Consider the following 26,436-nt stretch of genomic DNA (forward strand, 5'->3'; position numbering starts at 1 on the left):
CTATTCATGAGTTCTCCAGTATAGACAGCCTTAAGGTGAGACAAGATTATAATGCTATTCACGAGTTCTCTAGTATATACAGCCTTAAGGTGAGACAAGATTATAATGCTATTCACGAGTTCTCCAGTATAGACAGCCTTAAGGTGAGACAAGATTATAATGCTATTCATGAGTTCTCTAGTATAGACAGCCTTAAGGTGAGACAAGATTATAATGCTATTCACGAGTTCTCTAGTATAGACAGCCTTAAGGTGAGACAAGATTATAATGCTATTCACGAGTTCTCCAGTATAGACAGCCTTAAGGTGAGACAAGATTATAATGCTATTCACGAGTTCTCCAGTATAGACAGCCTTAAGGTGAGACAAGATTATAATGCTATTCACGAGTTCTCCAGTATAGACAGCCTTAAGGTGAGACAAGATTATAATGCTATTCACGAGTTCTTCAGTATAGACAGCCTTAAGGTGAGACAAGATTATAATGCTATTCATGAGTTCTCCAGTATAGACAACCTTAAGGTGAGACATGATTATAATGCTATTCACGAGTTCTCCAGTATAGACAACCTTAAAGCGAGACAAGATTATAATGCTATTCACGAGTTCTCCAGTATAGACAACCTTAAAGTGAGACAAGATTATAATGCTATCCACGAGTTCTTCATTATAGACGACCTTAAAGCGAGACAAGATTATAATGATATCCATGAGAGCTGTATAATAGACAAACTTAAAGTGAGGCAACATTGTATTGCTGTCTTTGTGAGCTGTATAATGGACTTAGAATGAGACAACAATATAATGCTGTTTGAATTCTGTAAGATAGACAAACTTATAAGTGAGACATCAATATAATGGTGTCCGTGAGTTCTGTCTGTTGGACAGCCTTAAAGTGAGACAACATTATAATGCTGCCCATGAGTTCTGTAAAGTAGACAAACTTAAAGTGAGAAAACATGATGCTGTTCATGAGAGCGTCATAATAATACATGTGACAGAAAAGACGGGTCAAGTCCAGACAGATACGAGATTTTCAAAATTTAATCACAAGTCTTTACCTCAAAAGATGGAGGATTTTCATCGACCAGACTTTAATCCTGCAAATGGACAAAAATGACAACTATTGGACACATTCCGTTTTTTATATATAAAATTGAACATCATCTCATTAAATCAGTTCTTTCACAGTATATGTACCACAAGCATTTTTAGCATTTCTTAGATCATTGCTGGATTACATTGGTGGCAGTCCCAATCATTGTTGATCTTAAAACTTGGAAGTTGCCACAGTTCGCTGAATAGTCTAAAGTGTTTGCCTTTGCCAGTCACTTCCATCTCTTAGTCTGCTTTGGTTTGATTCTCTAGGTCAGTCAATTTGGGTTAGTGAGAAAGCATGCCAGTAGATTCCTGTGGGTTGGTGGTTCTTACCAGGATTTCTGGGGTCTTCCTCCACCGGTTATACTGTCCGTCATGTATATCCTATAATGTGCTGAAAAGTGACGTTAAAATCGAATAAGAACATCAATACTTAGGAGATGTATTCCATTACTGAATCCAGGTTTCCTTCAGAGCCAGCCTGAATTTTCATCAGAATGAAAAGTTACCTTTATGTCTACATTGGAATATGGAAATGGCAGTCCACTGCGAAGTTTCAATTTTTCCTGCCTTTAGGTAGATTCAGATTGCTGGCTGCCTGTTAGAACTGGTCAGGATTGGTATTGTCAGGGTATAATGTTGCTTTAATGTAAGATTCTTCTTATAAAGCATAAATGCATGCATTATACCATCACACCCTTTGTGACTTGAAGCCTAATTAATTTTGCAGACACCTTTGTTGTTATTATTAGTATCACTATTACCAATCTTTAATGATGGCAATCAGATCTGGAAAATGATTAATGCTTACTGGTATTACAGACCAAGACAAAGTCCCCATTCATCCCAGGTATTACAAATTACAATGGCAATTAGTGACATGTACATAGGTCTGGATTACATTGATGATTAAAGAGAATTAAATCGAGGTCTCTGGTGTTTATATCTGTTTTTGTGGTGTGGCCATTCATATTAGTGATGAACGCTTACTTTGGCTAAAAATTCTTTCTCTCTGGTCACGTTCTGCAGATGGTCACTCGCAACAGTGAGTTTATAAAAATTATAATTATTATTAATAATATTAGTTTTGGGGCCCCGAGTAGTCTAAAGCACTCACTGTTATGGATCACTGTCATCTCACCTCTGTCTGCATGTTTTCATGTCTCGGACTCGGCCAATGTGGGTACATGAGAAAGCTTGCCAGTAGCTTCTCGTGGGTCAGTGATTCTTTCCAGTGTTCTTCCTCCACCATTTATACTGGCTGCCATGTATAGCCTATCTTGTGCTGAAAAATGGCGTTAAACCCAACAACAACAACAATTATTATTATTAAATTAAGTTTATGATTTCTTGGGAACAATAAAATAGTTTGTGGCTTAAGTGGTTAGAGTACCTGCCTTAGATGTGGTAGGTCAAGGGTTCAAACCCGGATTGAGTCATACCAAAGACTTATAAGAATGGTACTTACAACTGCTTTGTTTGGTGCTCAGAATTAAAGGGTTAGTGTATGGACTGGTTGGCCTGGTTTCAGGATAATGTGACTGGGTAGGACATCATGCTACATGTCTGTGGCATGATGCCCCAGTGATAGACAGAACTATGAACTGCCACACTGCAGATATTGTATAAGTGTGGCTCAGATTGTTAAAGCTACATTAAATATAAAAGATGTTCCTATACGAGTAATTTTTGTCCATTTGCTTGAGAAGGTTTGAACAATTTATTTGTTATGGAATATTATTTTGACTAGAACTGACAAATGATGAGTGAGAGTCCCTATTGCAGTGAGTGTGGATGTAATGGGATGTCAGAGTTGCTGGGACTCCTTTCTCTCACATTTCTCTGCCACCAGCTGTCCTCTCCTCACATCAGCGACTGCTATGCCCTTGCAGACCTTCAGTCTCCAGGTGCCTCAGTCCTTGGCCTGCACTTCCCAGCAGTTGGGTGAAATGTCACATGCCTTCGTGTCCCTCTTGCACACATGGAGCTTGATTCTGACATTGAATTTCCACTATCCTTCAATCAGATACGTCCTTTCAGAAGTAACATTATTTATGATTGGTTACAACAAAATGTAACATTGTTTATGATTGATCACAACAGACTCTCAAGTTCAAGAGCTTTATGATTTTCAGGACAGTTCTGGAAATCACAAAAGTTCTTCATTGATTCTAAGATGAAGTTTTCACTATCAGTCAATCAGAAATGATCTTTCAGAAGTAACTTCATTTATGATTGGTCCTTACAAAATCTTCAGCTGAGGATTTTAATGATTTCCATCTAAATCTGCCACGTACCATCAGGTCATTATCTACATAGTTTGCATAAAATCATTATTAGAATGAACAACTTTGATCCTGATCTGCTGGCTGGCAAATGGTGCCATAGGCTGATTAAGTTCATGTTCATCACATATTGATACTCATTATACACAAGGTATTATGGTGTGTGTGTGTGTGTGTGTGTATATATATAGAGAGAGAGAGAGAAAGAAACAGAGAGGCCTCACTATGATGTGCCTCTCAGTATAACACAATCCCTGATATAGGACTAGTATTATTAAGTTACGGACTCATTTATAATGGTTTAATTATATTATTTCATACAATGTCCATGACCTTAATTATATGATGCTAATTTGTATGGCTCTCCTGAACAGTGATATAGTTAGGGATCATTGTATTATATGCATACATGTTCTTTTCCTAAATAACCTGCCTAATTGTACCAAAAGTTTTCCAAACTTACCTGTCTTATTGTATCAAAAGCTTTCCAAACTTACCTAATTATATCAGTAAGTTTCTAAAATTACCTGCCTAATTGTATCATAATTTTGATGTTGAAGTATACAATTAAATGTATAATTTAAAATTATTATATGGTGTTTAGTTGCTAACAGTCTGTAGGAATTCTTTTCTTTGCCAGAATTTTATTGGTGGCGTTTCATTATAAAAATGGCATTAGAGTTAGAACCAGATGGGCCTTTTTTTAGCTGCTTCTTTATAGTATATTGCGACTTGTTTATAATAACTTTATTAGTCTTTTATTTTTGGAAGTAGTTGAACATTATAATTAAAGTGTTTGTGCATGTTTATAAGATTAAATCGGTTACTGTGAAGCAACTTCAATGTTCTCTTAGGTTTCATCATGCAAGGGCACCACAGAGTATTACAGACATTTTCATTCAAGACTTTCCTTTTCAGAAAAGGCTAATTGAATCACAAGGTCTGCAGTGTGGATTCTGCACCCCAGGCTTTGTTATGTCCATGTTTGTTTTCCTTCGTAACAACCCGACACCTTCAAAAGATGACATAGAGAAAGCACTTGAGGGTAAGATTAATTTTTGAAAGGAACCAATAGTTCTTCCAAAATGCTTGTTTTGAACAGATGGCTTTTCAAACTAGTATCCCCACAATGATGTAGCATGTTAAATGAAAATCACTTCCAAAGGCCAAAACAGTATCAGTCCTTAAAAAGTTTAATGAATCCTTCAAATCTTTTCAAATAGAAAAAGAATTGGAGGGGACATTTTCACAGTTTGAAGTTTTGGTAACAAAAGCCTGCTGTACATATGGTGGTGAAGCTGGACAAGTACATTTCAACAGCTTGATGTCTGCGTTACAAGTACATTTCAGCAGTTTAATGTCTGTGTTACAAGTACATTTCAACAGCTTAATGTTTGTGTTACAAGTACATTTCAACAGCTTGATGTCTGTGTTACAAGTACATTTCAACGGCTTGATGTCTGTGTTACAAGTACATTTCAACAGCTTGATGTCTGTGTTACAAGGACATTTCAACAGCTTGATGTCTGTGTTACAAGTACATTTCAGCAGCTTGATGTCTATGTTACAAGTACATTTCAGCAGTTTAATGTCAGTGTGAGAAATATTTGAATCATCTGATGTCTGTGTGACAAGTCCATTTCAGCAGTATAATGTTAGTGTGACAAGTACTTTTCAACAGGGGGTCCTGAGTGGCCGAGTGGTCTAAAGTGCTTTCTGTTATGCCATCTCACCTCTCTCTGCATGGGTTTGAGTCTTGGATTTGGCTAATGTGGGTATTTGAGAAAGATTGCCAGTAGCTTCTCATGGGTTGGTGGTTCTTTCCTGGAGTTTTTCTGGTTCTTCCTCCACCATTAATACTGGCCACCATGTATAGCCTATCGTGTGCTGAAAAATGGCGTTAAACCCTACAACAACAACAACTTTTCAACAGTTTAATGTCAGTTTGAGAATTATTTGAATAGTCTGCTGTCTGTTTGGCAAATCCATTTCAACAGTTTATTGCCAATGACAACTACATTTCAGCAGCTGATGTCAGTGTGTCAAATATATTTCAACAGCCTGATGTTTATATAACAGGTACTTTCAAATACTTTTAATTAATTCATTTTTCATGGTTAACAATTTAATGGCTGTTGGCAAAAATTGCATTTTCATGGTACTTGAGTTCTTAGAATGATGGAAGGATAAATGTTCATTATGTCTTTAAATCCTCAGAAGGAGGAGGGGGCCCCAAGTGGCCGAGTGGTCTAAAGCACTCTTCATTATGGATCACTGCCATCTCACCTCTGTCTGCACCAGTTCGAGTCTCGGATTCAGCCAATGTGGGTATGTGAGAAAGCTTACCAGTAGCTTCTCGTGGGTCGGTGGTTCTTTCTAAGGTTTTCCCAGATTCTTCCTCCACCATTAAAACAGGCCACCATATATAGCCTATCGTGTGCTGAAAAATGGCATTAAAACCCCACAACAACATCATAAGAAGGAAAGGCATTTAAATGTTCATTATGTCTTTAAATCCTCAGAAGGAGGAAAGGCATATGAAAAGATAAATGTTCATTTTGTCCTGAAATCCTTGGAATGAGGAAAGTCGTATGGCTGGATAAATGTTCACAAGTGTTGAAATTCTTGGTTTGTAGCAGCCACTAAGGCATGAAAATTGGTAGCGCACAAAAAGTAGTATATTGACTTAACAAAGTTCATGATTTTGAATTAATTCTTAGAAAAACAACCAGATGAATTGAAAAGTCATCACCATTAACAGTGGCAGGTAGATTAATTCCCATATCAGGTATGAGATATTGCAAACCAGTGAGTTAATTCCTTTTTAGTTTGGTGGAACAGTGGATTTTCCAGGGGGACTGATTTCACTAACACCCACTTGAGACATATTTTATTTCAAAAATGAATGCAAAATTTTATCTAGCATATTGCCAAGCAGACTGATGGTAAACAGACTCAAAGCATGTTGCCTGTTACATAGTTCAAAGCAAACTGACAGTAAACAGGCTGAGTAGACTGACAGTAAACAGGCTCCAAGCATGTTGTCTGTTACATAGATCTAAGTAGACTGACAGTAAACAGACTCCAGACATGTTGTCTGTTACAGAGATCTAAGTAGACTGACAGTAAACAGGCTCAAAACGTGTTCAGAATGCACCTTTATTCTCAGGATTCCCATTGTCATAGATTTTATGGTTGTTACTAACCACAAATTTCAATACCCAAGTTCAGTGTCCTGTCTATCAAGACAATAAAACCTTATCTCTAATCAATAAATCCATGTACTGACAACCTTCTCTCTAATCCATACATCTATGTACTGATGACCTTCTCTCTGATCCATACATCTGTGTACTGACAACCTTCTCTCTGATCCATACATCTGTGTACTGACAACCTTCTCTCCAATCCATACATCTATGTAGCAACAAAAAATGGTTTTTTTTCTTCTCAAAAACCTTAAATATTAATAGTCATGAAAATAAATTATTTTGTTGTTGTGTTCACCAGCTATGTTGAAAACCATACATACTTTCTTACAAGTCAAGTCCAGCTATGTTGAATACCATACATACTTTCTTGCAAGTCAAGACCAGCTATGTTGAATACCATACATACTTTCTTGCAAGTCAAGTCCAGCTATGTTGAATACCATACATACTTTCTTGCAAGTCAAGTCCAGCTATGTTGAATACCATACATACTTTCTTGCAAGTCAAGTCCAGCTATGTTGAATAACATACATACTTTCTTGCAAGTCAAGTCCAGCTATGTTGAATACCATACATACTTTCTTGCAAGTCAAGTCCAGCTATGTTGAAAACCATGCATACTTTCTTGCAAGTCAAGACCAGCTATGTTGAAAATCATACATACTTTCTTGCAAGTCAAGTCCAGCTATGTTGAAAACCATACATACTTTCTTGCAAGTCAAGTCCAGCTATGTTGAATACCATACATACCTTCTTGCAAGTCAAGTCCAGCTATGTTGAATACCATACATACTTTCTTGCAAGTCAAGACCAGCTATGTTGAATACCATACATACTTTCTTGCAAGTCAAGACCAGCTATGTTGAAAACCATACATACCTTCTTGCAAGTCAAGTCCAGCTATGTTGAATACCATACATACTTTCTTGCAAGTCAAGTCCAGCTATGTTGAATACCATACATACTTTCTTGCAAGTCAAGTCCAGCTATGTTGAATACCATACGTACTTTCTTGCAAGTCAAGACCAGCTATGTTGAAAACCATACATACTTTCTTGCAAGTCAAGTCCAGCTATGTGGAATACCATACATACTTTCTTGCAAGTCAAGTCCAGCTATGTGGAATACCATACATACTTTCTTACATGTCAAGTCCAGCTATGTTGAATACCATACATACTTTCTTGCAAGTCAAGTCCAGCTTATGTTGAATACAATACATACTTTCTTACAAGTCAAGTCCAGCTACAAACAACCTAGATCTTCATCCTGCCATCCCATAATGCAGCAGCAGATCAAGGTTAGTGTTATTTGTTCTACTGAATATTCCTAGCAAACTGCATAGACCATGATTGGCCAGTGCATCTGGCAGTTGCAGTGAACTCAGAAGCAAGTATATACTGAAGTCCTTCTGACATATTGGCTATCAAAACATTTGTGTTGTTACTGATGGCTATTTTTAATTGTTTTATTTTGTTTAAAATAGTTATCAGTAACATCACAACTGTATGGATGGCTGAAATTTATTAGACTATAGATATTGGTCCCACTATCCTTTTGTGATCCATTTGCTTGTAAAGAAGACGATAGAGCATCACCTTGTTTCTCAGCAAAAGGATTTCAAAATGGTTTAGATAAATAAGATTTATAAATTTATCTTTTGTTAAAAAAAAAAATATTTTCACAAGGATGCCTCCAAAGTGCACAACTCTAATGGAAGACTGACATTGAATTTTCAACTTGAAAACAAAACAAAATTTCCATTAATTAAAGAATTATTTTTTATGCAAACAAATGAAGGAGCATGCTGCTTCCTTATTTTTCTGTCCTCAAATGATGCAACTGCATGACATTGTGGTTACTTGGCTTACCAGACCCAGGCATATGGAAAACATTGCAAATTAATCCAAACTTTTTGATAATATAAATGAAGTTGGGACTATTTGACTTATAAGAGTGTGATCAACCCTGCATATGTGTTCACATGTTCTTTTTAAAACATGCCTTTTACTTATGTCTCTACTTGTTTGTTATTTGAAATTTAGCATACTGAATGCAAACTTTTACTTGAAGTTAAAATAGCAACAAGAATCTATTAAAATTTTTATTTTCCATCAGGGAACCTTTGTAGATGCACTGGATACAGGCCAATTGTTGAGGCATTCCAGGAATTTGCCCAGGTATTTTAATGTCTGTCATTCTGTCTGTCTTTTTGTTATTCTCTCTTTCTGCTTCGTTGTCCTTGCATTCTGTTTATTATTTGGGGTTTGTTTGTGCATGTGTGTGTGTGTGATTTGGTTTTCTAACAGCTTTAACAATTTTTCAGTCATACTGCTACAATGTCTGCAGTGTGGCAGTTTATAATGATGTCTAGCACTGGAGCATCATGGCACAGACATATAGCATGATGTCCCACCTGGTTACATAATCCTGACACCAGGCAGATCAGTCATAACATTAACTCTTAATGCTGAGGGTCAAGGGAGGCAGCTGCTAGTACCATATTTTATAAGTCTTTGATATGACTCAACCGAGTTTTGAACCCATGATATCTGAGGCGGCTGCACTGACCAATTAGGCCACCCAGAATGGTCATAGTTTTCACAATTAGTATTGCTGTAGCCATATTATTTTTCTAAAATAGCAGTTGCTAGCATACACTTTACCCTTTCCCTCAACCCTATCATTGGCTGTTAATAAGCATGGAATAACTTGGTCTTACGGTAATCATTATAGTCATGTTTAGTATTAAATGTACCTAAAGTAAATATGTCTTTGACTTTGTTGAAATTATGTAGAGACTTTTCGAAAGACTCCCTTTATTCTCAGTTTATATTAGTAAATGCCCCCAACCCCAACCTCCATTATGTTAACTAATATTAGCTGTGGATCAGATTGTTGCTGTATAAGACTGACACTGCAGGATTTTTACTCCTACTACAAATTTGGGAGTGGGAAGGAGTGTTTGCCTGGTCCATCTTTCATCCGTCCATCCCACATTGTTATCCTCATACTTAGTAGAGGGATATTGTAAAAAGTCCTGTCTGTCAATCTGTCCATTCATCCATCCCACATTTTTATCCTCATATTTAGTAGAGGGATATTATAAACATCCTGTCTGTTGATCTGTCTTACATCCAACCCACATTTTTATCCTCATACTTAGTAGAGGGATATTGTAAAAAGTCCTGTCTGTCGATCTGTCCTTTCATCCAACCCACATTTGTATCCTCATTCTTAGTGGAGGGATATTGTAAAAAGTCCTGTCTGTTGATCTGTTCTTTCATCCAACCCACATTTTTATCCTCATACTTAGTGGAGGGATATTGTAAAAGTCCTGTCTGTCGACCTGTTCTTTCATCCAGCCCACATTTTTATCCTCATACTTAGTGGAGGGATATTGTAAAAGTCCCGTCTGTCGATCTGTCCTTTCATCCAACCCGCATTTTTATCCCAACAATTTAGAAGAAGATATTATAATGCCTTCTGTCTGTCGATCCATCCCACCTTTTTATTCCCATGTTATAATGGTAGATATTATAATGCCTTCTGTCTGAACATCTGTCCTGATGTTCAACCCTTCTATTTATCCCCACATTTTAGTGGAGCATATTGAACCAGCCATTGAACAAATATTTGTATCCCAACATTTTAGTAGGAGATATGGTAATTCCCTATGTCTGTCTATCTGTCCTTCCATCCAACCCAGCTTTTTATCTCCACACTTTAGTGAACGATATTATAATGCCCTCTCTCTGTCCACATGGAACTCAATCCCCTAATCTGCTGGGTTGAAATGGATCAAACTTAGTACATAGGTTGCTCATGTGATAACCATCTGTGAAAGGGGTATGGTTTTTAGTCTGACCACTGGGATCACTGGGAGGTTTCAAAGGCTAAAGGTTAAACAGATACAGTTGCAGTCACGTTTCTGAAAATCTTATTACCAGACTGTAAACATGAAGTCATAGCATGAGGACATAATGTATGAAATGGTTTGTGGGGTATAACCCCTAGGTCAGGGTCATTGTGGGGGGGGAAGGGGGGAATGGGTTGAACAGTCATATGGCCAATTTGAAATCATGAGTGAAAATGTCTGGTAGTTCAGTAAATTTTCAAATCACTCACCCATTCCTTAATAAAAGGGTTATTCTGTTGATAATATTTCAGACATTTTTCATTGAAAGTCTATATTTTCTACCATAAATTTCTTTTCCAATTGTTTTGATTAAGTTCATAAAAGCATTTCATTCTCACTCTAAAGTACTAATAAACACTTACCAAAGGGAGAGCAGACTGGTCTCAGTTTGTAACTTCTTATATCTGGTGATAGAAGGATCACAAAGTAAGTTCCAGAAAACAACCTTTGAAACAAATCAAATAGAGTTTGCTAAAATTGTCAACATTTATATTTTTATAATAGATGGTTGAGTGAGAATTTTTTCTAGTCTGTTAAAAGCTTTTAGTGCCTACATTACTGGATGAGTGGAATTTTCATAATTGTTCTGCGTAAGGTGTATTTTAATTTTAAAAAACGTGGTTTTGACATGATATGCCATTTTAAGCAAATCTAGGTGAAGTTTTACCTTGAGGTAAAGTTTCATAGGCATTGTTGATTACAGCATCATGCATCTTTATGTCTTTATATGTTTTGGTGGGGTGAACACCATCTTACCAAAAGTATATGTAGATTATTGTGGCAGGTTATTTATATTCTGTGAACACATTTCTCGCTTTATAATTTAATTTATTTTGCAAAAACATATCTTTCATAATTTTCTCTTTCTAATCAAATTTCAGGATGAAAATAAACAGAATGGCTGTATAATGGGAGAACATTGTTGCAAAAATATGCCAGAAGTCACAGATCCAATTGTAAGTGTGCAATCAATGGATCAGTGGTAATATTCCCTGCAACTTTTCAAAGTAATGGTGTTGTTCTGTTATTTTCCCTATCTGTGCAAGCCTGGGTGTGTACAATATTGTGCAACTTTTCCTAAAATATTCATCTAATACAGTAGAACCTGTATAGAAAGACCACCCACTCTGCCAAGTAATAATGGTCTCTCAAGACAGGTGGTCTCCCATGACAGGTCATAAAAATATATAATGAATATATCCATACATTGAGAATGTGGTCTCTCAAGATAGGTGGTCTCTCCTAGCAGTGGTCTTTCAGTGCTAAAGTACTGCATTAGTTTAAAGGCAACTACTATGGAGGAATTAACTAATGTGTTGATCAGTAGATTTAACAGTATAAAGGCAAGACGTGGTTGGCTCCTGCTCCAAATAGACTGCTTGTCCTAGCCATTGCGCCAGTTTATCTTTGCTGATGACATACTTACTATTATTAGAATCAGAGATGCTGCCAGCATTATGTCTAAAAGCAGATCTTACCCCTATGGCACCAAAATATGTGGGGGCCCAGAGTGGCCGAGTGGTCTAAAGCGCTCTCTGTTATGGATCACTGCCATCTCACCTCTGTCTGCATGTGTTCGAGTCTAGGTTTTAGGTATGTGAGAAAGCCTGCCAGTAACTTCTCGTGGGTCGATGGTTCTACCTGAGGTTTTCCCGGGTTCTTCCTCCACCATTAATACTGGCTGCCATGCATAGCCTATTGTGTGCTAAAAAATGGCATTAAACCCCACAACAAACAAACCAAAATATGTGGGGAATAGAAAAAAAATCGTGGGAAGGGGAGAAATTGCCATAACTCCTTATTTACCCAACAGTCTAATAGAATTTCTTTAGACTGGAGTATGATTTGTGCTATTAGGTAGATGTGCACAGTTGTTTAAGAATTTCAATCCAACACCAATGATTGGTGCTTGTGGGGGTGGAGAAAATTGTGTGTATATATTATTGTACATAAAATATGAAATAATTTGACAGGCTCTGTTACATTATACAGCTACACCTACACCTTTAATACAGACTTTGAGATTTGATAGTGAGTGGTCAGTAGATGTGCACAAAGAGTTTGGAATTAGGACCAGTCCAATGGGAGCAGCCTGATGGGAGATCACACTTGTACATATTTGTAAGGGCTGATTGTGGGGTAGAGATAACTGAGCACAGCATGAAAATAATCCTGTTTTGCTGCAGACTTCAGTTTCTTCTTTGAATAAATTACCTAATCATAATACCTTAGGAGAAATACTACTGCCTTGCAAATCCAGCCACCCCAGGTTTAAAACTTAAAAACTAAAAATGCTTATCTGCCCACCTGGGTGATGTTGGACTGGATACATGGATCAATTTCCCGTACTCAGTCCCAACATCAAGAACTGGACTATATCATGCTAGCCAAGATGGTCATGTTCCTTCATGACTGGCTTTGGCCTTGTAACTGATCACAGTGGGCCATAACCACAATTGATCTACAGTAATAGCCAGCAGAAGACAGACTTGTCCAGTTCCAAGACATGTATAATGCTGCCAAACTCTTCCCCAGTATGATGCCCAGTTTGGTACCATTATTCCAACACTTCATGAAACCAGTTATGCATGGATTAGTCTAACTTGCATAGTGCTGCTAAACACTTCCTGTGAACGATGCTCAGTCTATAAGGCACTCTCCTGGATCAGTCTGACCACAAGTGCTGGTAGGCATTTCCTGTGGAAGATGTTCAGTTTATATAGACACCCTTATGGATCATTCTTACCCGCATTAAAAAAAAAAATTTGAGTTGTCATTATATTTTATATCACACGTTTTTTAATCTGAAATAGACCGAGTTCCACTCCACAGCTTCATATTTTGCACTTAGTTATTTTTCGAACTTAAGAGTCAATTCTGATACTTGACCAATGGGATCATGTATTACTAAAAGTAGAATAAAGAAAATTCATGATATGGTCATCTTTTAGTATTCGGCCACTGGAAAATGCTGGTATATATTTCAACATGATTATCACAGGGCTCGAATGCTAAATTGTGCTGTCAGAGTGAATGTCCGGATTTTAAAAGTAGAAACGTGTATCAAATGTTTGAGATGAAATTTAACGTTTAGCAGATCAGATTCTTCAATTTTTGTCTAGAGAAAGTCAGTTTCTGTTACTTAAATAATAATAATAATAATCATAATAATAATAATGAGGACTTTGTATTGCGCCTAATCTTTAGTAGCCCTAACACTGCTATACCAAGGAGAACACTTTTGAATTGATACTCTGCACTTGATGGCTGGGGCATGTTTGTCGAGCAATGAATGCAGGCTGTTATCAAGTTGTTCTGCTGTAGGAGGTAAGCAAGTTGTTAGGTTTGCTTGGATGTCATGCATTAGTTTGGTTCTATTTATCATATGGAGGTTTCTCTTAGTAGCAGATAAAGGTGGAGGGTTAGGGACTGATATGTCAAGATGACAAATAATGCAGAGGTGATCTTATGCAAGTTCATGGGATACCAGGGAGGACCGTAGAATATTGTCATTAGGTCTATGAATAATCCAGTCTAAAATGTGACTATGTTTATGGGTGGGTTGGTTAACTGACTGTTTGAGGTTGAAAACATTAATGGAATCTAGGAGTTTTGATGTGTTTGGGTTTCTGGGACAGTCAAAGAGAAAGTTGAAATCTCCAAGAATAATCAGGTTGCCACCTATCGAATTTCCATACTCCAGGAGATTCGGAAACTGCTCCAAAAAGAGAGATTCAGTCAGTTTGTTTTTTCTTCTAGGAGGAGGGCTGTATAGGCAGAAAAAATGGACTGACCTTTGTTCCAGTGTGAGTGTGGTTTGGACTGGTAGAAATTGAAAGTTGTGGTGTGGTTAAGACATTTGATCATGGAGTTCTTTATAATGACAGCAATTCCACCTCCGCAAGAGTGACGGGCAAACGATTTGATGGAGTAACCAGTGGGTGTTAGATCCATACACTGGGGCTCATCTCCTGATGTTTTTAGCCTTATTTCTGTCAGGAAAAAGATATTCTGATCTTGATAAAATTAACTATTTCTGTGCGCTTTTCCGGTGGTCCTACTGATTGGGTATTGAAATAATGCAATACGCAGAGGTATCTGTTGGATGTTTGACACAAAGGTTGACAATTTAATAGGGATTTGAATTAGGTTATCTAAATTAACGGTCGAATTTTTAAATTGTTGAGCCAGAAAGGGCATAAGGGAGATGACTAGAATTCTTCCTGTTCTACGCCGGCCAGCTTTGAAACGTTTCTTTTTTCACTTCTGTTTACATTAAGTAATTATGAATGTAGTTCCATTTCATTTAGTCTGGAGCACAATGTAGTGTGGAGAACCAAGGAGTGATCATTTAAAGCAATTAATGAGGGTCCATCATAGCATAAACGGGTTGACTGGTGAGTATCACATGATGGCGGTTTGTTCAACAACAGAGGAATTTGTAGCAGTGGAGCAAGCCAGCAGAGAAAATGTCTAATTCTTCTGGTTTCTAAAACAACGAGATGATGAAACACATATGAACTGAACAGCCAATGTATGATGAACAAAATAATGTAGACGAAGACAGAAAACAAGCACATATATCATGAAAAACAGCACAAAAAATGGAACAGCTGCTTCAAGCTGGTTAAGCGATTGCGGTCATCTTGACAGTAGTACCTCAAAACACTTCCAGCATATGATGTCCAACTTAAGGCCTCCATTTTCAAGGGAGGTCTCTTCACTCGCCCTCAAGCTGCTGCCATGCAAGAGACTTTACTTATTGACATGTTAGAAGTGATAGGTGCTGGAAGTGTAGTGTTCTGCTATCATCAACATTCTTCTCCAACTACTTTGCAGGTACCACAGGAGATGTTGACTTACTACCACGATCTAGAGATGATGAAACAGGCATTCAAGTTCCCTTGTCATTTTTAGATCTTACTTGGACGAGTCATGTCCTCTTTTTTTTTTACGTTACCTGCCAGGTCTACAGTTTTGACATAAGGTCATAATCATCTATGAAAGATTCTACTTTCAATTGCTTCCACAATCACAATCAGAACAGTTCTAGACATTTCAGGACTGAGTACATCATCAGTTATGAGTCTCAAGCATCTAAGGGTGTATTATATCATAAATGCCTCCTGTTTTCCATTTGAATACAAAATGAGTGGATCTGCAGTTTCATGACCATGAGATCAACCTTATGTCCAATATTTTGATGATTGATTCGCAGTATGTGGACCACATCTTATATCCTTTCACCATGAATCTCAACGGAATAAGCGTGTGCAAATTCATGATAGGGTCCACTTCATAACATAGAGGGACAAGATACTATAGCCATAATAGTAACTGAACTTACAACATTTGAAGAGATTCAGTCCTTTCTGCTCCCAGATTACAGACCTATCTTGGACCAAGGTATGCTAACAACCTCCATCCTATGTTCTCCTTAATGATCAGTTTGATGGAATTTGCTACACAGTATCAGCCCTTTCAATCTCTTCTATAGTGGAGGGATTTACGAGGCAGCCAACAGGGTTGCAGGGGCTCGGAGGGAGGCCCATCGTTTCCACAATCAATATCTCAATGACATATATCCAGGCCCTACATCCTAGCCTTATCTCAGATCCCAGTATGAAAAATAATCCAATTTTTTAAAGCTGATTGGAGAAGATTTACCATCATGACATGGGGATCCAACAGATGGTCTTGGGGACTCAGTTCACCCTCCTACCCTCCCTGCATATAGAGAGCATGCATGCATTCCACTCCAGTAGTAACTGAAATATTCATGGGATTTGGCATCAATCCTTGTACCAAGGAGAGATCACTCTGCCCTATTATTAACTAGTTGGGCAGTTAGCTTGTGCTTTTTACCTAAAAGATTCTACCTGGGAGGGATAGATTTGCTAGTTAGTTCTCCTAAGATATTATCATTGGATAAGTATTTACTAGAAATATTAGTTTCTCTTTTCTCATGCTCATTGGGATACACTCTATGGCTATCTATCAGTTAGTCGATTACCACATCTCATCCACTGGTTTGAAATTCTTGAAATTTTAACCCTCTGAGTTATTTAAGAGGAGTGTCACTCTTAGCTTTTGACCCTGGAAGGGGTAGTTGGGTCAGATGTCAGATCTCCCAAACATTTCAGTTGTTGAGGAGTTTTCAATATTTTCTGAGCAAACTTCATGCGTGTAGTCATAGCAGGAACAAGTAATATTTATGACACAGATTTTGCATTATGCCTGTGTATTATGGTCAGGGAGTGGGTAGGAATGAGGGAAGTTTGGAATATGCAGTAAAAGTGGGGAGACTAGCAATGGTGTGATTGAGAGGAATGAAGTGATTTGAATATGCAATAAATAGTGTGGAGAAAAATAGTGTGGTAGATTGGCATTGGTGTGAATGAGGAGTGAGGTAGGTTTGAAATGTGCAGTTAATAGTGTGGAGATTGGAATTGGCGTGAATGAGGAATGAGGGAGGTTTGTTATGTGCAGTAAATAGTGTGGAGATTGGCATTGGTGTGAATGAGAAATGAGGGAGGTTTGAAATATGCAGTAAATAGTGTGGAGATTGGCAGTGGTGTGAATGAGGAATGAGGGAGGTTTGAAAGATGCAGTAAATATTGTGGAGATTGGCAGTGGCGTTGGTGCAAATGAAAGAAATGGAGGTTTGGATTATGGAGTAAATAGTGTGGAGATTGGCATTTGTGTGAATGAGGAATGAGGGAGGTTTGTAATATGGAGTAAATAGTGTGGAGATTGGCAGTGGTGTGGATGAGGAATGAGGGAGGTTTGGAATATGGAGTAAATAGTGTGGAGATTGGCATTTGTGTGAATGAGGAATGAGGGAGGTTTGTAATATGGAGTAAATAGTGTGGAGATTGGCAGTGGTGTGGATGAGGAATGAGGGAGGTTTGGAATATGGAGTAAATAGTGTGGAGATTGGCAGTGGTGTGAATGAGGAATGAGGGAGGTTTGGAATATGCAGTAAATAGTGTGGAGATTGGCAGTGGTGTGAATGAGGAATGAGGGAGGTTTGGAATATGCAGTAAATAGTGTGGAGATTGGCAGTGGTGTGAATGAGGAATGAGGGAGGTTTGGAATATGGGGTAAATAGTGTACAGATTGGCTGTGATGTGAATGAGGAATGGAGCAGGTTTGGAATAAGCAGTAAATAGTGTGGAGATTGGCAGTGTTGTGAATATGGGAGGTTTGGTATATGCAGTAAATAGTGTGGAGATTGGCTGTGGTGTGAATGAGGAATGAGGGAGGTTTGGAATATGCAGTAAATAATGTGGAGATTGGCAACAGTGAGCCATTGCAGTTAATCTACATTGTTTTGTTCATTGTCAGGCAGGTTACACGTACTGTAATGTCTTCTTAATAACATGCTGCATGCATTTTCAAGTCCATCAGACCATGAGTGTTATTTGAGATGAACATTTTTTGTTCCTTAGAGATCCTTTTTGTGCTATGTATGAAGGCAGAGTAGAGTGATATGAAAGGCTGGTGGTTTGAATAGTTTTTTTGACATAACATACATATGAATATGTCATTTAAACATTAGAACTACATGGATAACAAAAGATTTAATTCATGATTTACATATTTTCCATCTCAGCCACTTGTTCCTTCGTATCAGAATTTCTTGTTATATGTGTAAAACATTCTAGTTCAATGGACATTATTTAATGCAAAAAAATGTGGATTTTTGTAGTCATATTGTGTGTTTATTATTTATTTATAACTGTAGGGTGACAGTAAGGCAAAGAGAATCTATGTTCCTACGGACGAGTCTCAAGTAACAATATTCCCACCAGGACTTAAGGTAATTGTTGTGAATGCTACTTCTCTTTGTTTTATCTCATATTGCCTTACGGTCAAGCGAACTTACGGTATGGCCCTGCATCTAATATGTGTCATCCATTGTATATTGAGTCTCATCCATCAACATTTTATCAGTTAAAAACTCCTCAGTGACCAAGATAAGTTTTCAACCAAAATTGTCAGAAAACATTCTGGAATAAGGAGCTTTCCAATTTGTACAAATGATAACTGTTCTGCTGTCAAATATGGCGCTGTTAATAAAAGACATTTCTTCTCAAGTGAATAAATTTCCATTGTGATAACCAAACATAGCAAAACCTTTTAACAAGTTCTTCTCAAAAACAGTTCAGCAGAATTGTAACAATGTTTACAGTAAGCACACTTCTGTAAAGGCATTTCAGATTCATACTGATGATGCCAATCTGCCATCAGATATGCCCATGTTAGTAAAATAGAAAAACATTTTCAGGAAGTTTATGTAAACAAAACTGCTCAACAGAATTTGACCTGCTCTGACAGAAAACATCTTAACATAAATTCCTTTAAACATTGGACAAATGGTACTGATTTGCCATCAAATGTGGATGAAGATAAAATATTTAGAAAAATCTTGAAACGATTTCATTACCTCTACTTTCATAGTCCAGAGGGGCTTATGTGATGGCCTTTATTCCATCACCTGTCCATTTGTTAACTCTAGTTGTAATCACTTCTCCTAAACTACATGGAGGATTGCCATAAAACTTTACACACATTCATCCTATTGTATGGTTAATCCTAAATGAAAATGGAGCCACTCAGACATCCAATATAGCCACCATAGCAGCCATTTTAAAAATCTTGCTATAGCTACTTCTACTGAATGGATGATTATATCAATGTTGAATTTTCTCCAACAGACGCCATAAGATGTCTATTTGGTCCTAATGAAACATGGTGCACATCTGATGTTAATTATGGCCACTATGTCAGCCATCTTGAAAATCTTGTCTTCTTTTGAATGGAAAGTCATACTGACATAGGGTTTCACCAAAAGAATTTCATATAATGTCAAGTTGGTAATAAATGAAAATGCTGCAGATCTGGTGTCTAATATGGCCACCAAGGTAGCCATCTTGAAAATGTTCTTATTTCTACTTCTCTGAAATAGATGGTATATCAACATGGGGTTTCCACTTGTAATGGGGTTTCCACTAGTAGACTTCTTATGATACCTTGTTGATCCGAAATGAAAATGGTACCAGTCATACTTCCAATAAAGCTGCCATGATGGCTGTTGTAAACATTTTGCTGTCGCTACTTCCCCTGAATGGATGGTCATATTTACATGGATTATGCAACAGAAGACTTCTAATAATGTCTACTTTATTCTAAATGAAAATGCCATTCCGACATCCATTATGTCCGTCACATCCGTTAATTTTCTTGGCCAGCTACTCATGTATTTAGCGATTTAGTCTGATGTTGACTAGGCGTGGCATCTCATGTCCACTTTTGCCTCTTGTTTTGGGAAGTTTTACTTTACCTTAATTTGAAAAATCATTGAAATGAAAAAATTCTGAGAAAGTTTTCCTTACAGGCATAATTTTCCTTGTACTTCAAATCAAGTACCCATTTTTCCATAACTGTGGATGAAAATTGTTGCTTCACGATTTTTTTAAATTCAGTTTTGCTAACTTGATAGCAGAATCAAGAAAAATGTTTAAAATCATGTGAAACCTTTTAAAATATTTCTGACGTATAATGGTTGAATTTTATTCATGAAAATTTTTATATAAATGTTTTTAAGCATTTTTATTGATCCTCTATAAAAAAAGACGGAAGCTTTTAGTTTTGTTCATGTCTTTCCTGAATATATTTTAGTGCTTTTGCACAAGAACTATTGAATTATTTGAATGAAATTTTACATCCATAATCATAAAGTTAAGTAATTACATTTTTGGAACATTACAAAAAATTTTTAACATTGTTTCACCTCTTTCAAACTTTTTGGACTGTGACGTTATTTTACAAACACTTCATTAGCATTGTTAAGCAAAAACCATTTGAATTAGAAGGGTAAAAAAATTGTATGTACATTTTTATTTATATATTTATGATGACTTTATTTTCAGAAAGTTATTAAATTAGCTATAGAACTAATATGCCTTGAGGCCGTCTGTACTTCAACTTTTTACATTTTACATTTTACTTTTAACTCTTTTTCATTGTTTACATGTAGGCAAATAAAATTTGAATGCTTGTTTATATGCATATGTAAATGATTTGAGTACTGAAAACAACACAGAGCCAGATTTGCCATCACATAATATGCCGAAAGATCAGGGTCTGTGTTGTTTGTTCAACTGATTACTCTTAATGAACTGCAGAGACCCAGATCTACTGTTGCATTATGTGATGGCAAATCTGGGTCTGTGAAATTTGCTGTTGGACCCAACTTGTGATTATTTATGATAGATTTTTGTGGCATTACAACAATTTTTAAATTTATAAATTTTTACGTATTTCATTTTTTGGGATTTAGACTTTTATTTTCTCCATTTGGGTCATTTTAGTTTAAAAACACATTATATCATTTTACATTTAAGAAAAAAGAAACAATTAAATGTCCTTGTATCACATATAACACAGTTGCTGTTTTCTTTCTGTTCTAAGCTGGCAGAAGTCAATCCCCAAAGAGCCATGCTCTTCAAGGGAGGTAACTGGTTATGGTTTGTACCAGCAAATCTGGAAGAACTGCTTTCACTGAAACAGAAATACCCATCTGCTCATATTGTCATGGGAAACACAAGATTAGGTACATTTCTGCTCAATAATTTACTTCATTAACAAATAAATATTCTTGAATGTTGCATTGAAAATCTTTTCGTTTTACATTTTTTTATTATTTTTTTTTAATGTTAGAGAAAAATACTGCATGTATGTAATTTGTCTTTGTCATCACTAAGAGTTAGCCATGACAACACATACTGCAGGAATAAAACATAATTTATCGTTGACAGATGCATGCCAATAGATAGGATGTGAATCTTCATTTTTTCGAATGCAAAAATCAGATAGGATTTGAAAGGAAATTTGCTTTTAGCATTTATTTTTGTAATGTTAAGGGATATGCTCTTAACCCTTCCCGTACTTATTTATATGAATAAATCTTTACCAACTGTATACAATTTCCTTATTTGAGCTCACATCTGGTAATCTTTCATCCACCTGAGAAGGCTGGAAGTAACTATGCTTGGATTGGGAAGGCCATATTGTCATTATAGTCAATGGGGCAGTTTGACTTATGATAGCGAATACCCATATGGCCTCTTGTAATATGAATTTAATTAGAAAAGTTTCAAAAGGAGAATCAAGTGCAAGATCTCACAGGGATCATTGAAGTTGAGGAAACATGAGAACCTGAGAAAACTATTGTTTTTGATAGACAACTGATACCCGTAGTTCATGGGGTCTCAGGTGGCTGAGTGGTCTAAGATGTTCAGCTTTTCCTATCACTGCCATCTCACCTCTGCATGCGGTCAATTCCCAGGGTCAGCTAATGTGGGTATGTGAGAAAGCTTGCCAGACGCTTCCCTTGGGTCAGTGTTTCATCCCAGGATTTAGCCAGATTTGTCTTCCACCAGTTATAATGGCCATCATGTATGGCCTATCTTGTGCTGAAATGTGGCATTAACCCACAAAATCAAACCCATAGCTTATACCCACCTTGAGAAGTGTTCTTATTTATGAAGAGCGTGCAAGGGGAGGTAATAAACCAGGGGAGATAATAACCCTTATTGAACAGGGCTATACCTACCTTGAGAAGTGTTCTTATGATTCTAAATGGAAGATTTCAGAATTCTTCTTGACATTTTGCCTCGGCATTTGAAAGACCAATATGTTTCCTACAGGATTGGAAACTGAACCTGTACCATCATCCCCAACCCTGATCTATTCTCTCGTTGAGTCATCTGTACTTCTTTTGAGAGAATATATTAAATGACATTGGGGAACATGCATTCTCATTCTTTCTTGATTTTCTTTTAATGTGATGATTTGTGCAATAATAGTCCACATCTGTTTATTGTTCATATGAATGGTTAGTCATCAGCTAATGAGTCATCAGCTTAATACATTAATATATTTACCATATTATAGGTATTTTGCTCTGATTTAACTTCAGAAATGGTAAAAACTATAGTTCTTTCATTTCACACATCAAGACTGATAGCTGCATCTATAGCTCCGTGAAGTTTAACATAAACATCTTGAAATGTGGTTTAAATTACTGAATTTATTTTGTGCATGAATTATTTAAGCACCATTTTTATCAACATACAGAGCACCACCACACATTTGATACAATCTGAAAAAGTATTGTCTGTGTGTATTGTGGATTTATAAGTTATGGAAGAGTCTGTTGTTTATACAGGACTAAGCATTTGTGGAAGTAGTTGCATGCTACTTGCAAATAAGCATCTGCTCATTAGACAAAGCATATTATAAATAGACTTTAAATAAAAAAATTAATAGTTTTATGAAAGCTAGTTGATGCAAACTATGTTTGTTTACTAGTTGCATGCAGTGACTCTCATAACCTCTTAATTAAAAAATGGACTCTTCCATAACTTCAGCACCAAGATTGTGGATTACACAGACCATTCTGTTTCAATATTTATTGAGTGAGTGGTGTTGGTGTTGAAATCATTCATGCATGAAACAAGTTAGGTAAGTTTATATACATCTCAAGATGTTGTTGTGAAAATTCACTGAATTGCAGACATGGATGCTGTTCTGGGGTTTATCACCATTTCTCAGCACAAGATACAAGGTGAGCTGAATGAACTATTGTGAATGAAATTATGTGATATATTTCTCATTCAGGGTAATTAATATTTCTTTTCTGCACAGCTTGTAGTAAATGTGTAGTGAACATATTATCTTACATCAGTGTTTTCATCGGTGTGTTCTTTCAGTTCAGTTTAGCATTTAACTGAGCATTCCAGCCATGCAGCGAAGTATTTGTGTTCTACTAACACATTTATAATCGATGTCAGCACGAATTATTTCTTTCCTTTTTTAGCATATCTTACGAAGATGCATAAAAATCTAGGAGAGCAGACCTACTTAATCAGTGGGAGTGATCTACCTGAGTTAAAGTTCTTCAGGCTTGAAGAGACTGGGATGAAAATTGGGGCTGGACTTACCTTTAGTGAACTTGAGACTGAACTAAAATCAGCGGCAATCAGTTTACCAGGTGAGATGGAAAAACATTTGGACAGATAGACCAAAACACAGTGCACACACCGTCACTACACCAACCCCCATAGCCACACACATACATAAATCAGTACCCTCAACTTCCCAGCAATACTTCAAGGTATTATCCACTTAGCCAATCCAAGTCATTCTCTAAAGAAATTTGAATTACGGAGTGACAATTTAGGTAGTGTAAAATATGCTTATTTAAATCATTTCTCTTTAGGACTGAAAAACTTGTATACACGACTCCCTTGATAACTCTTGCACAAGGGGATCCAAAAACATTGACTGTACTATAACTTGTATACACCACTCACATGATAACTCTTGCACAAGGGGATCCAAAAACATTGACTGTACTATAACTTGTATACACCACTCCCATGATAAGTCTTGCACAATGGGATCCAAAAACATTGACTGTACTATAAGTGAGGGTGTGAGAAAACTTATTAAGAAAACTAATAAAGGGATGGAAATTGACGAAGGGAGGTGACAGTATGGGGTCTGTCAGATTGCATTGTTGAATACTCATTTTGTAACTGTGAATAAATATTTCTTTATAATGGTGTAGTTGGTTTTTCTTCATAAATTTCCTTCAGGATAAACTATATTGAAAACTAAATGCTTTTAAATCTTTATTTTTAAAAAAAAAATGGAATTTTTACACATTCTATCCAAACATAACTGAAACCAATCGGAACCAGTCTTCCTTTAATGTGTGCTTAACTTATATCCATGATTGTAGGTAGTATTTCAACGTAGTATTTGTAAACATGTTGACATGGCCTTTTGATCTTAGAGGTTTTGGAAGTGAACTTTTGAACCACATCTTGGTCATTTTATTTTGTCTTAGATTTGTATATAAGGTTATGATAAACAGAATTATTCATTCCTATTTTAAGTTCAGACTCAAGAGTAATTGTTGTGTTCAGATATAATTTGAGTATAATCATTTATTTAAAAATTATTCATTGGAATGACTAAGTGCTTATTGATATTTTGGACTAAATCACGATTTTTGGATTATTGTGAATTCATTCAGTTACATACATTTTCATACCCTGACTTGTATTCATTCATTATTATTGTAACATTTTCCATTAAAATCTGCCTTGTGTTCAAATGTTTCTGTTCTGTAGAGTATGAAGAGAATGCATTTTAGATATATATAAAAAAATCCACTTGTTTTCTTTTTATTCCCCATTAAAAATGTAAAATTTATGTCATTAAAATATCTACTTGTAGAAAACAATCTACGTATAAAAATTTGTAAATCTACTGGTTTGACGTCCTAGTTGTGTCACATGTATGTCTGTTTATTATGTGCGGGCGATGAAGTTTGTTAAGACTAATCTGCTGAGCAAACAGTATAGACCCTGATTCTGTGCATTATCAAATCAGGGTCTGTGTTGTTTGCAGTTTAATCTAATTTGTATACACGTATATACAGTAATACGGAATACACATATTATTCTACTGTTACTTACATTATGTTGCTAAGTGCTAATCTCGTTTAAAGAAAGCTGGACTGGTTCACAGACATATATATAAAGAGAAGATTCTTGCCTGATTATAATGTGTTAAATTCTGTAAATGACATAAATCTTAGTAGATGAAATATTCCATTTATATTTTTGGATAATATAGGTAGTATAATTCTCGTCTCATACTGTATACCCACATTATTTACAGAGGAGAAGCAGAGGTATATTCCAGCATTTCTACACATGATCCGTAGATATGGATCGGATCAAATCAGAAATGTGGCGGTATGTTTGTCATTTAGAGAATAACAGATTTCATAATGTTACGGTTAATTTTGTCATTTCAAAATAAGGTTTCAGACGTAACTGTAACATGAAATTCGACTATTATAAAACTACAATAATTCCTTTCAGTTTATCACATACATTATTGATGCTCCCACCAAATATCTTCACTTAGTGATTTTTTTAAATAATTATAAACCACTCTGGTGGTCTAGTGGTTAGAGCATCCGCCTTGGATGCAGGGGCTTGTGGATTCAATCCCTGGTCGAGTCGTACCAAAGACTTATAAAATGGTACTAACAGCTGCCTCGCTTGGCACTCAGCATTAGGAGGTTAGTGTTAGGACAGATCGGCCTGGTGTCAGGATAATATGACTGGGTGGGACATCATGCTACATCTCTGCAGCATGATGCCCCAGTGCTAGACATCACTGTAAACTGCCACAATGCATACATCATAGCGATATGACTGAAAAATTGAAAAAGCTACATTAAAAATCCAAAGCACACACACACACACACAATAATTATAACTATTTTCCTCTGTGGATCTTTATCTCAAAGGCCATTATGTAGTGACAATACTAGCATTATAATTTCGGACACTTTATCGACATGAACTTGTCCAGAACCCAGGAAAAAACATTGAGCAGGCTTGTCATTTACATCGTAAGCTTCTGTTTAGTTTGAAACACAAAGAAGATGATGCCGCCTTTCAACCGTCAGGTTAAAAAAAAAATTGATGAAAGGACTAAGTTTTATACCTTTTTGTGTCCTTGAGGCATTTCATTTTTAAAATTGGAAGGGGGTGGGTACAAACTGCCAATGGGATTGCAACCACTTTAGAAAAAAAACGATATCTTGGAACAATGCATGATTAGTATCTTTCACCATTTAATTTAGAACTGTGTTACAAACTGCCAGGGGGATTGGCACTATTTAATTTAGAACTGTGTTACAAACTGCCAGGGGGATTGGCACTATTTAATTTAGAACTGTGTTACAAACTGCCAGGAGGATTGGCAGATACTTAACATCACAATTTACCTGGAATGTGCCATTGTTGGTATCTTTTTACCACTCTACT

General features: G+C 36.5%; 1 protein-coding gene across 1 annotated transcript in view; it reads left to right on the forward strand.

The window, feature by feature from the left end:
- Window positions 1-26,436, forward strand: part of LOC149791589 (xanthine dehydrogenase/oxidase-like) — a 123,789-nt gene that overhangs the window by 9,874 nt on the left and 87,479 nt on the right. The window contains exons 5-11 of the mRNA XM_089970142.1: window positions 4,301-4,427; window positions 8,713-8,774; window positions 11,395-11,469; window positions 18,261-18,335; window positions 20,990-21,131; window positions 23,400-23,573; window positions 25,274-25,350. Of these exons, the coding sequence (XP_089826268.1) occupies window positions 4,301-4,427; window positions 8,713-8,774; window positions 11,395-11,469; window positions 18,261-18,335; window positions 20,990-21,131; window positions 23,400-23,573; window positions 25,274-25,350 (732 nt within the window). The remainder of the gene's footprint in view (window positions 1-4,300; window positions 4,428-8,712; window positions 8,775-11,394; window positions 11,470-18,260; window positions 18,336-20,989; window positions 21,132-23,399; window positions 23,574-25,273; window positions 25,351-26,436) is intronic.

Source organism: Sinohyriopsis cumingii, chromosome 9, assembly GCF_028554795.1.
Source record: "Sinohyriopsis cumingii isolate HCF-2022 chromosome 9, ASM2855479v2, whole genome shotgun sequence".
Classification (NCBI taxonomy): domain Eukaryota; kingdom Metazoa; phylum Mollusca; class Bivalvia; order Unionida; family Unionidae; genus Sinohyriopsis; species Sinohyriopsis cumingii.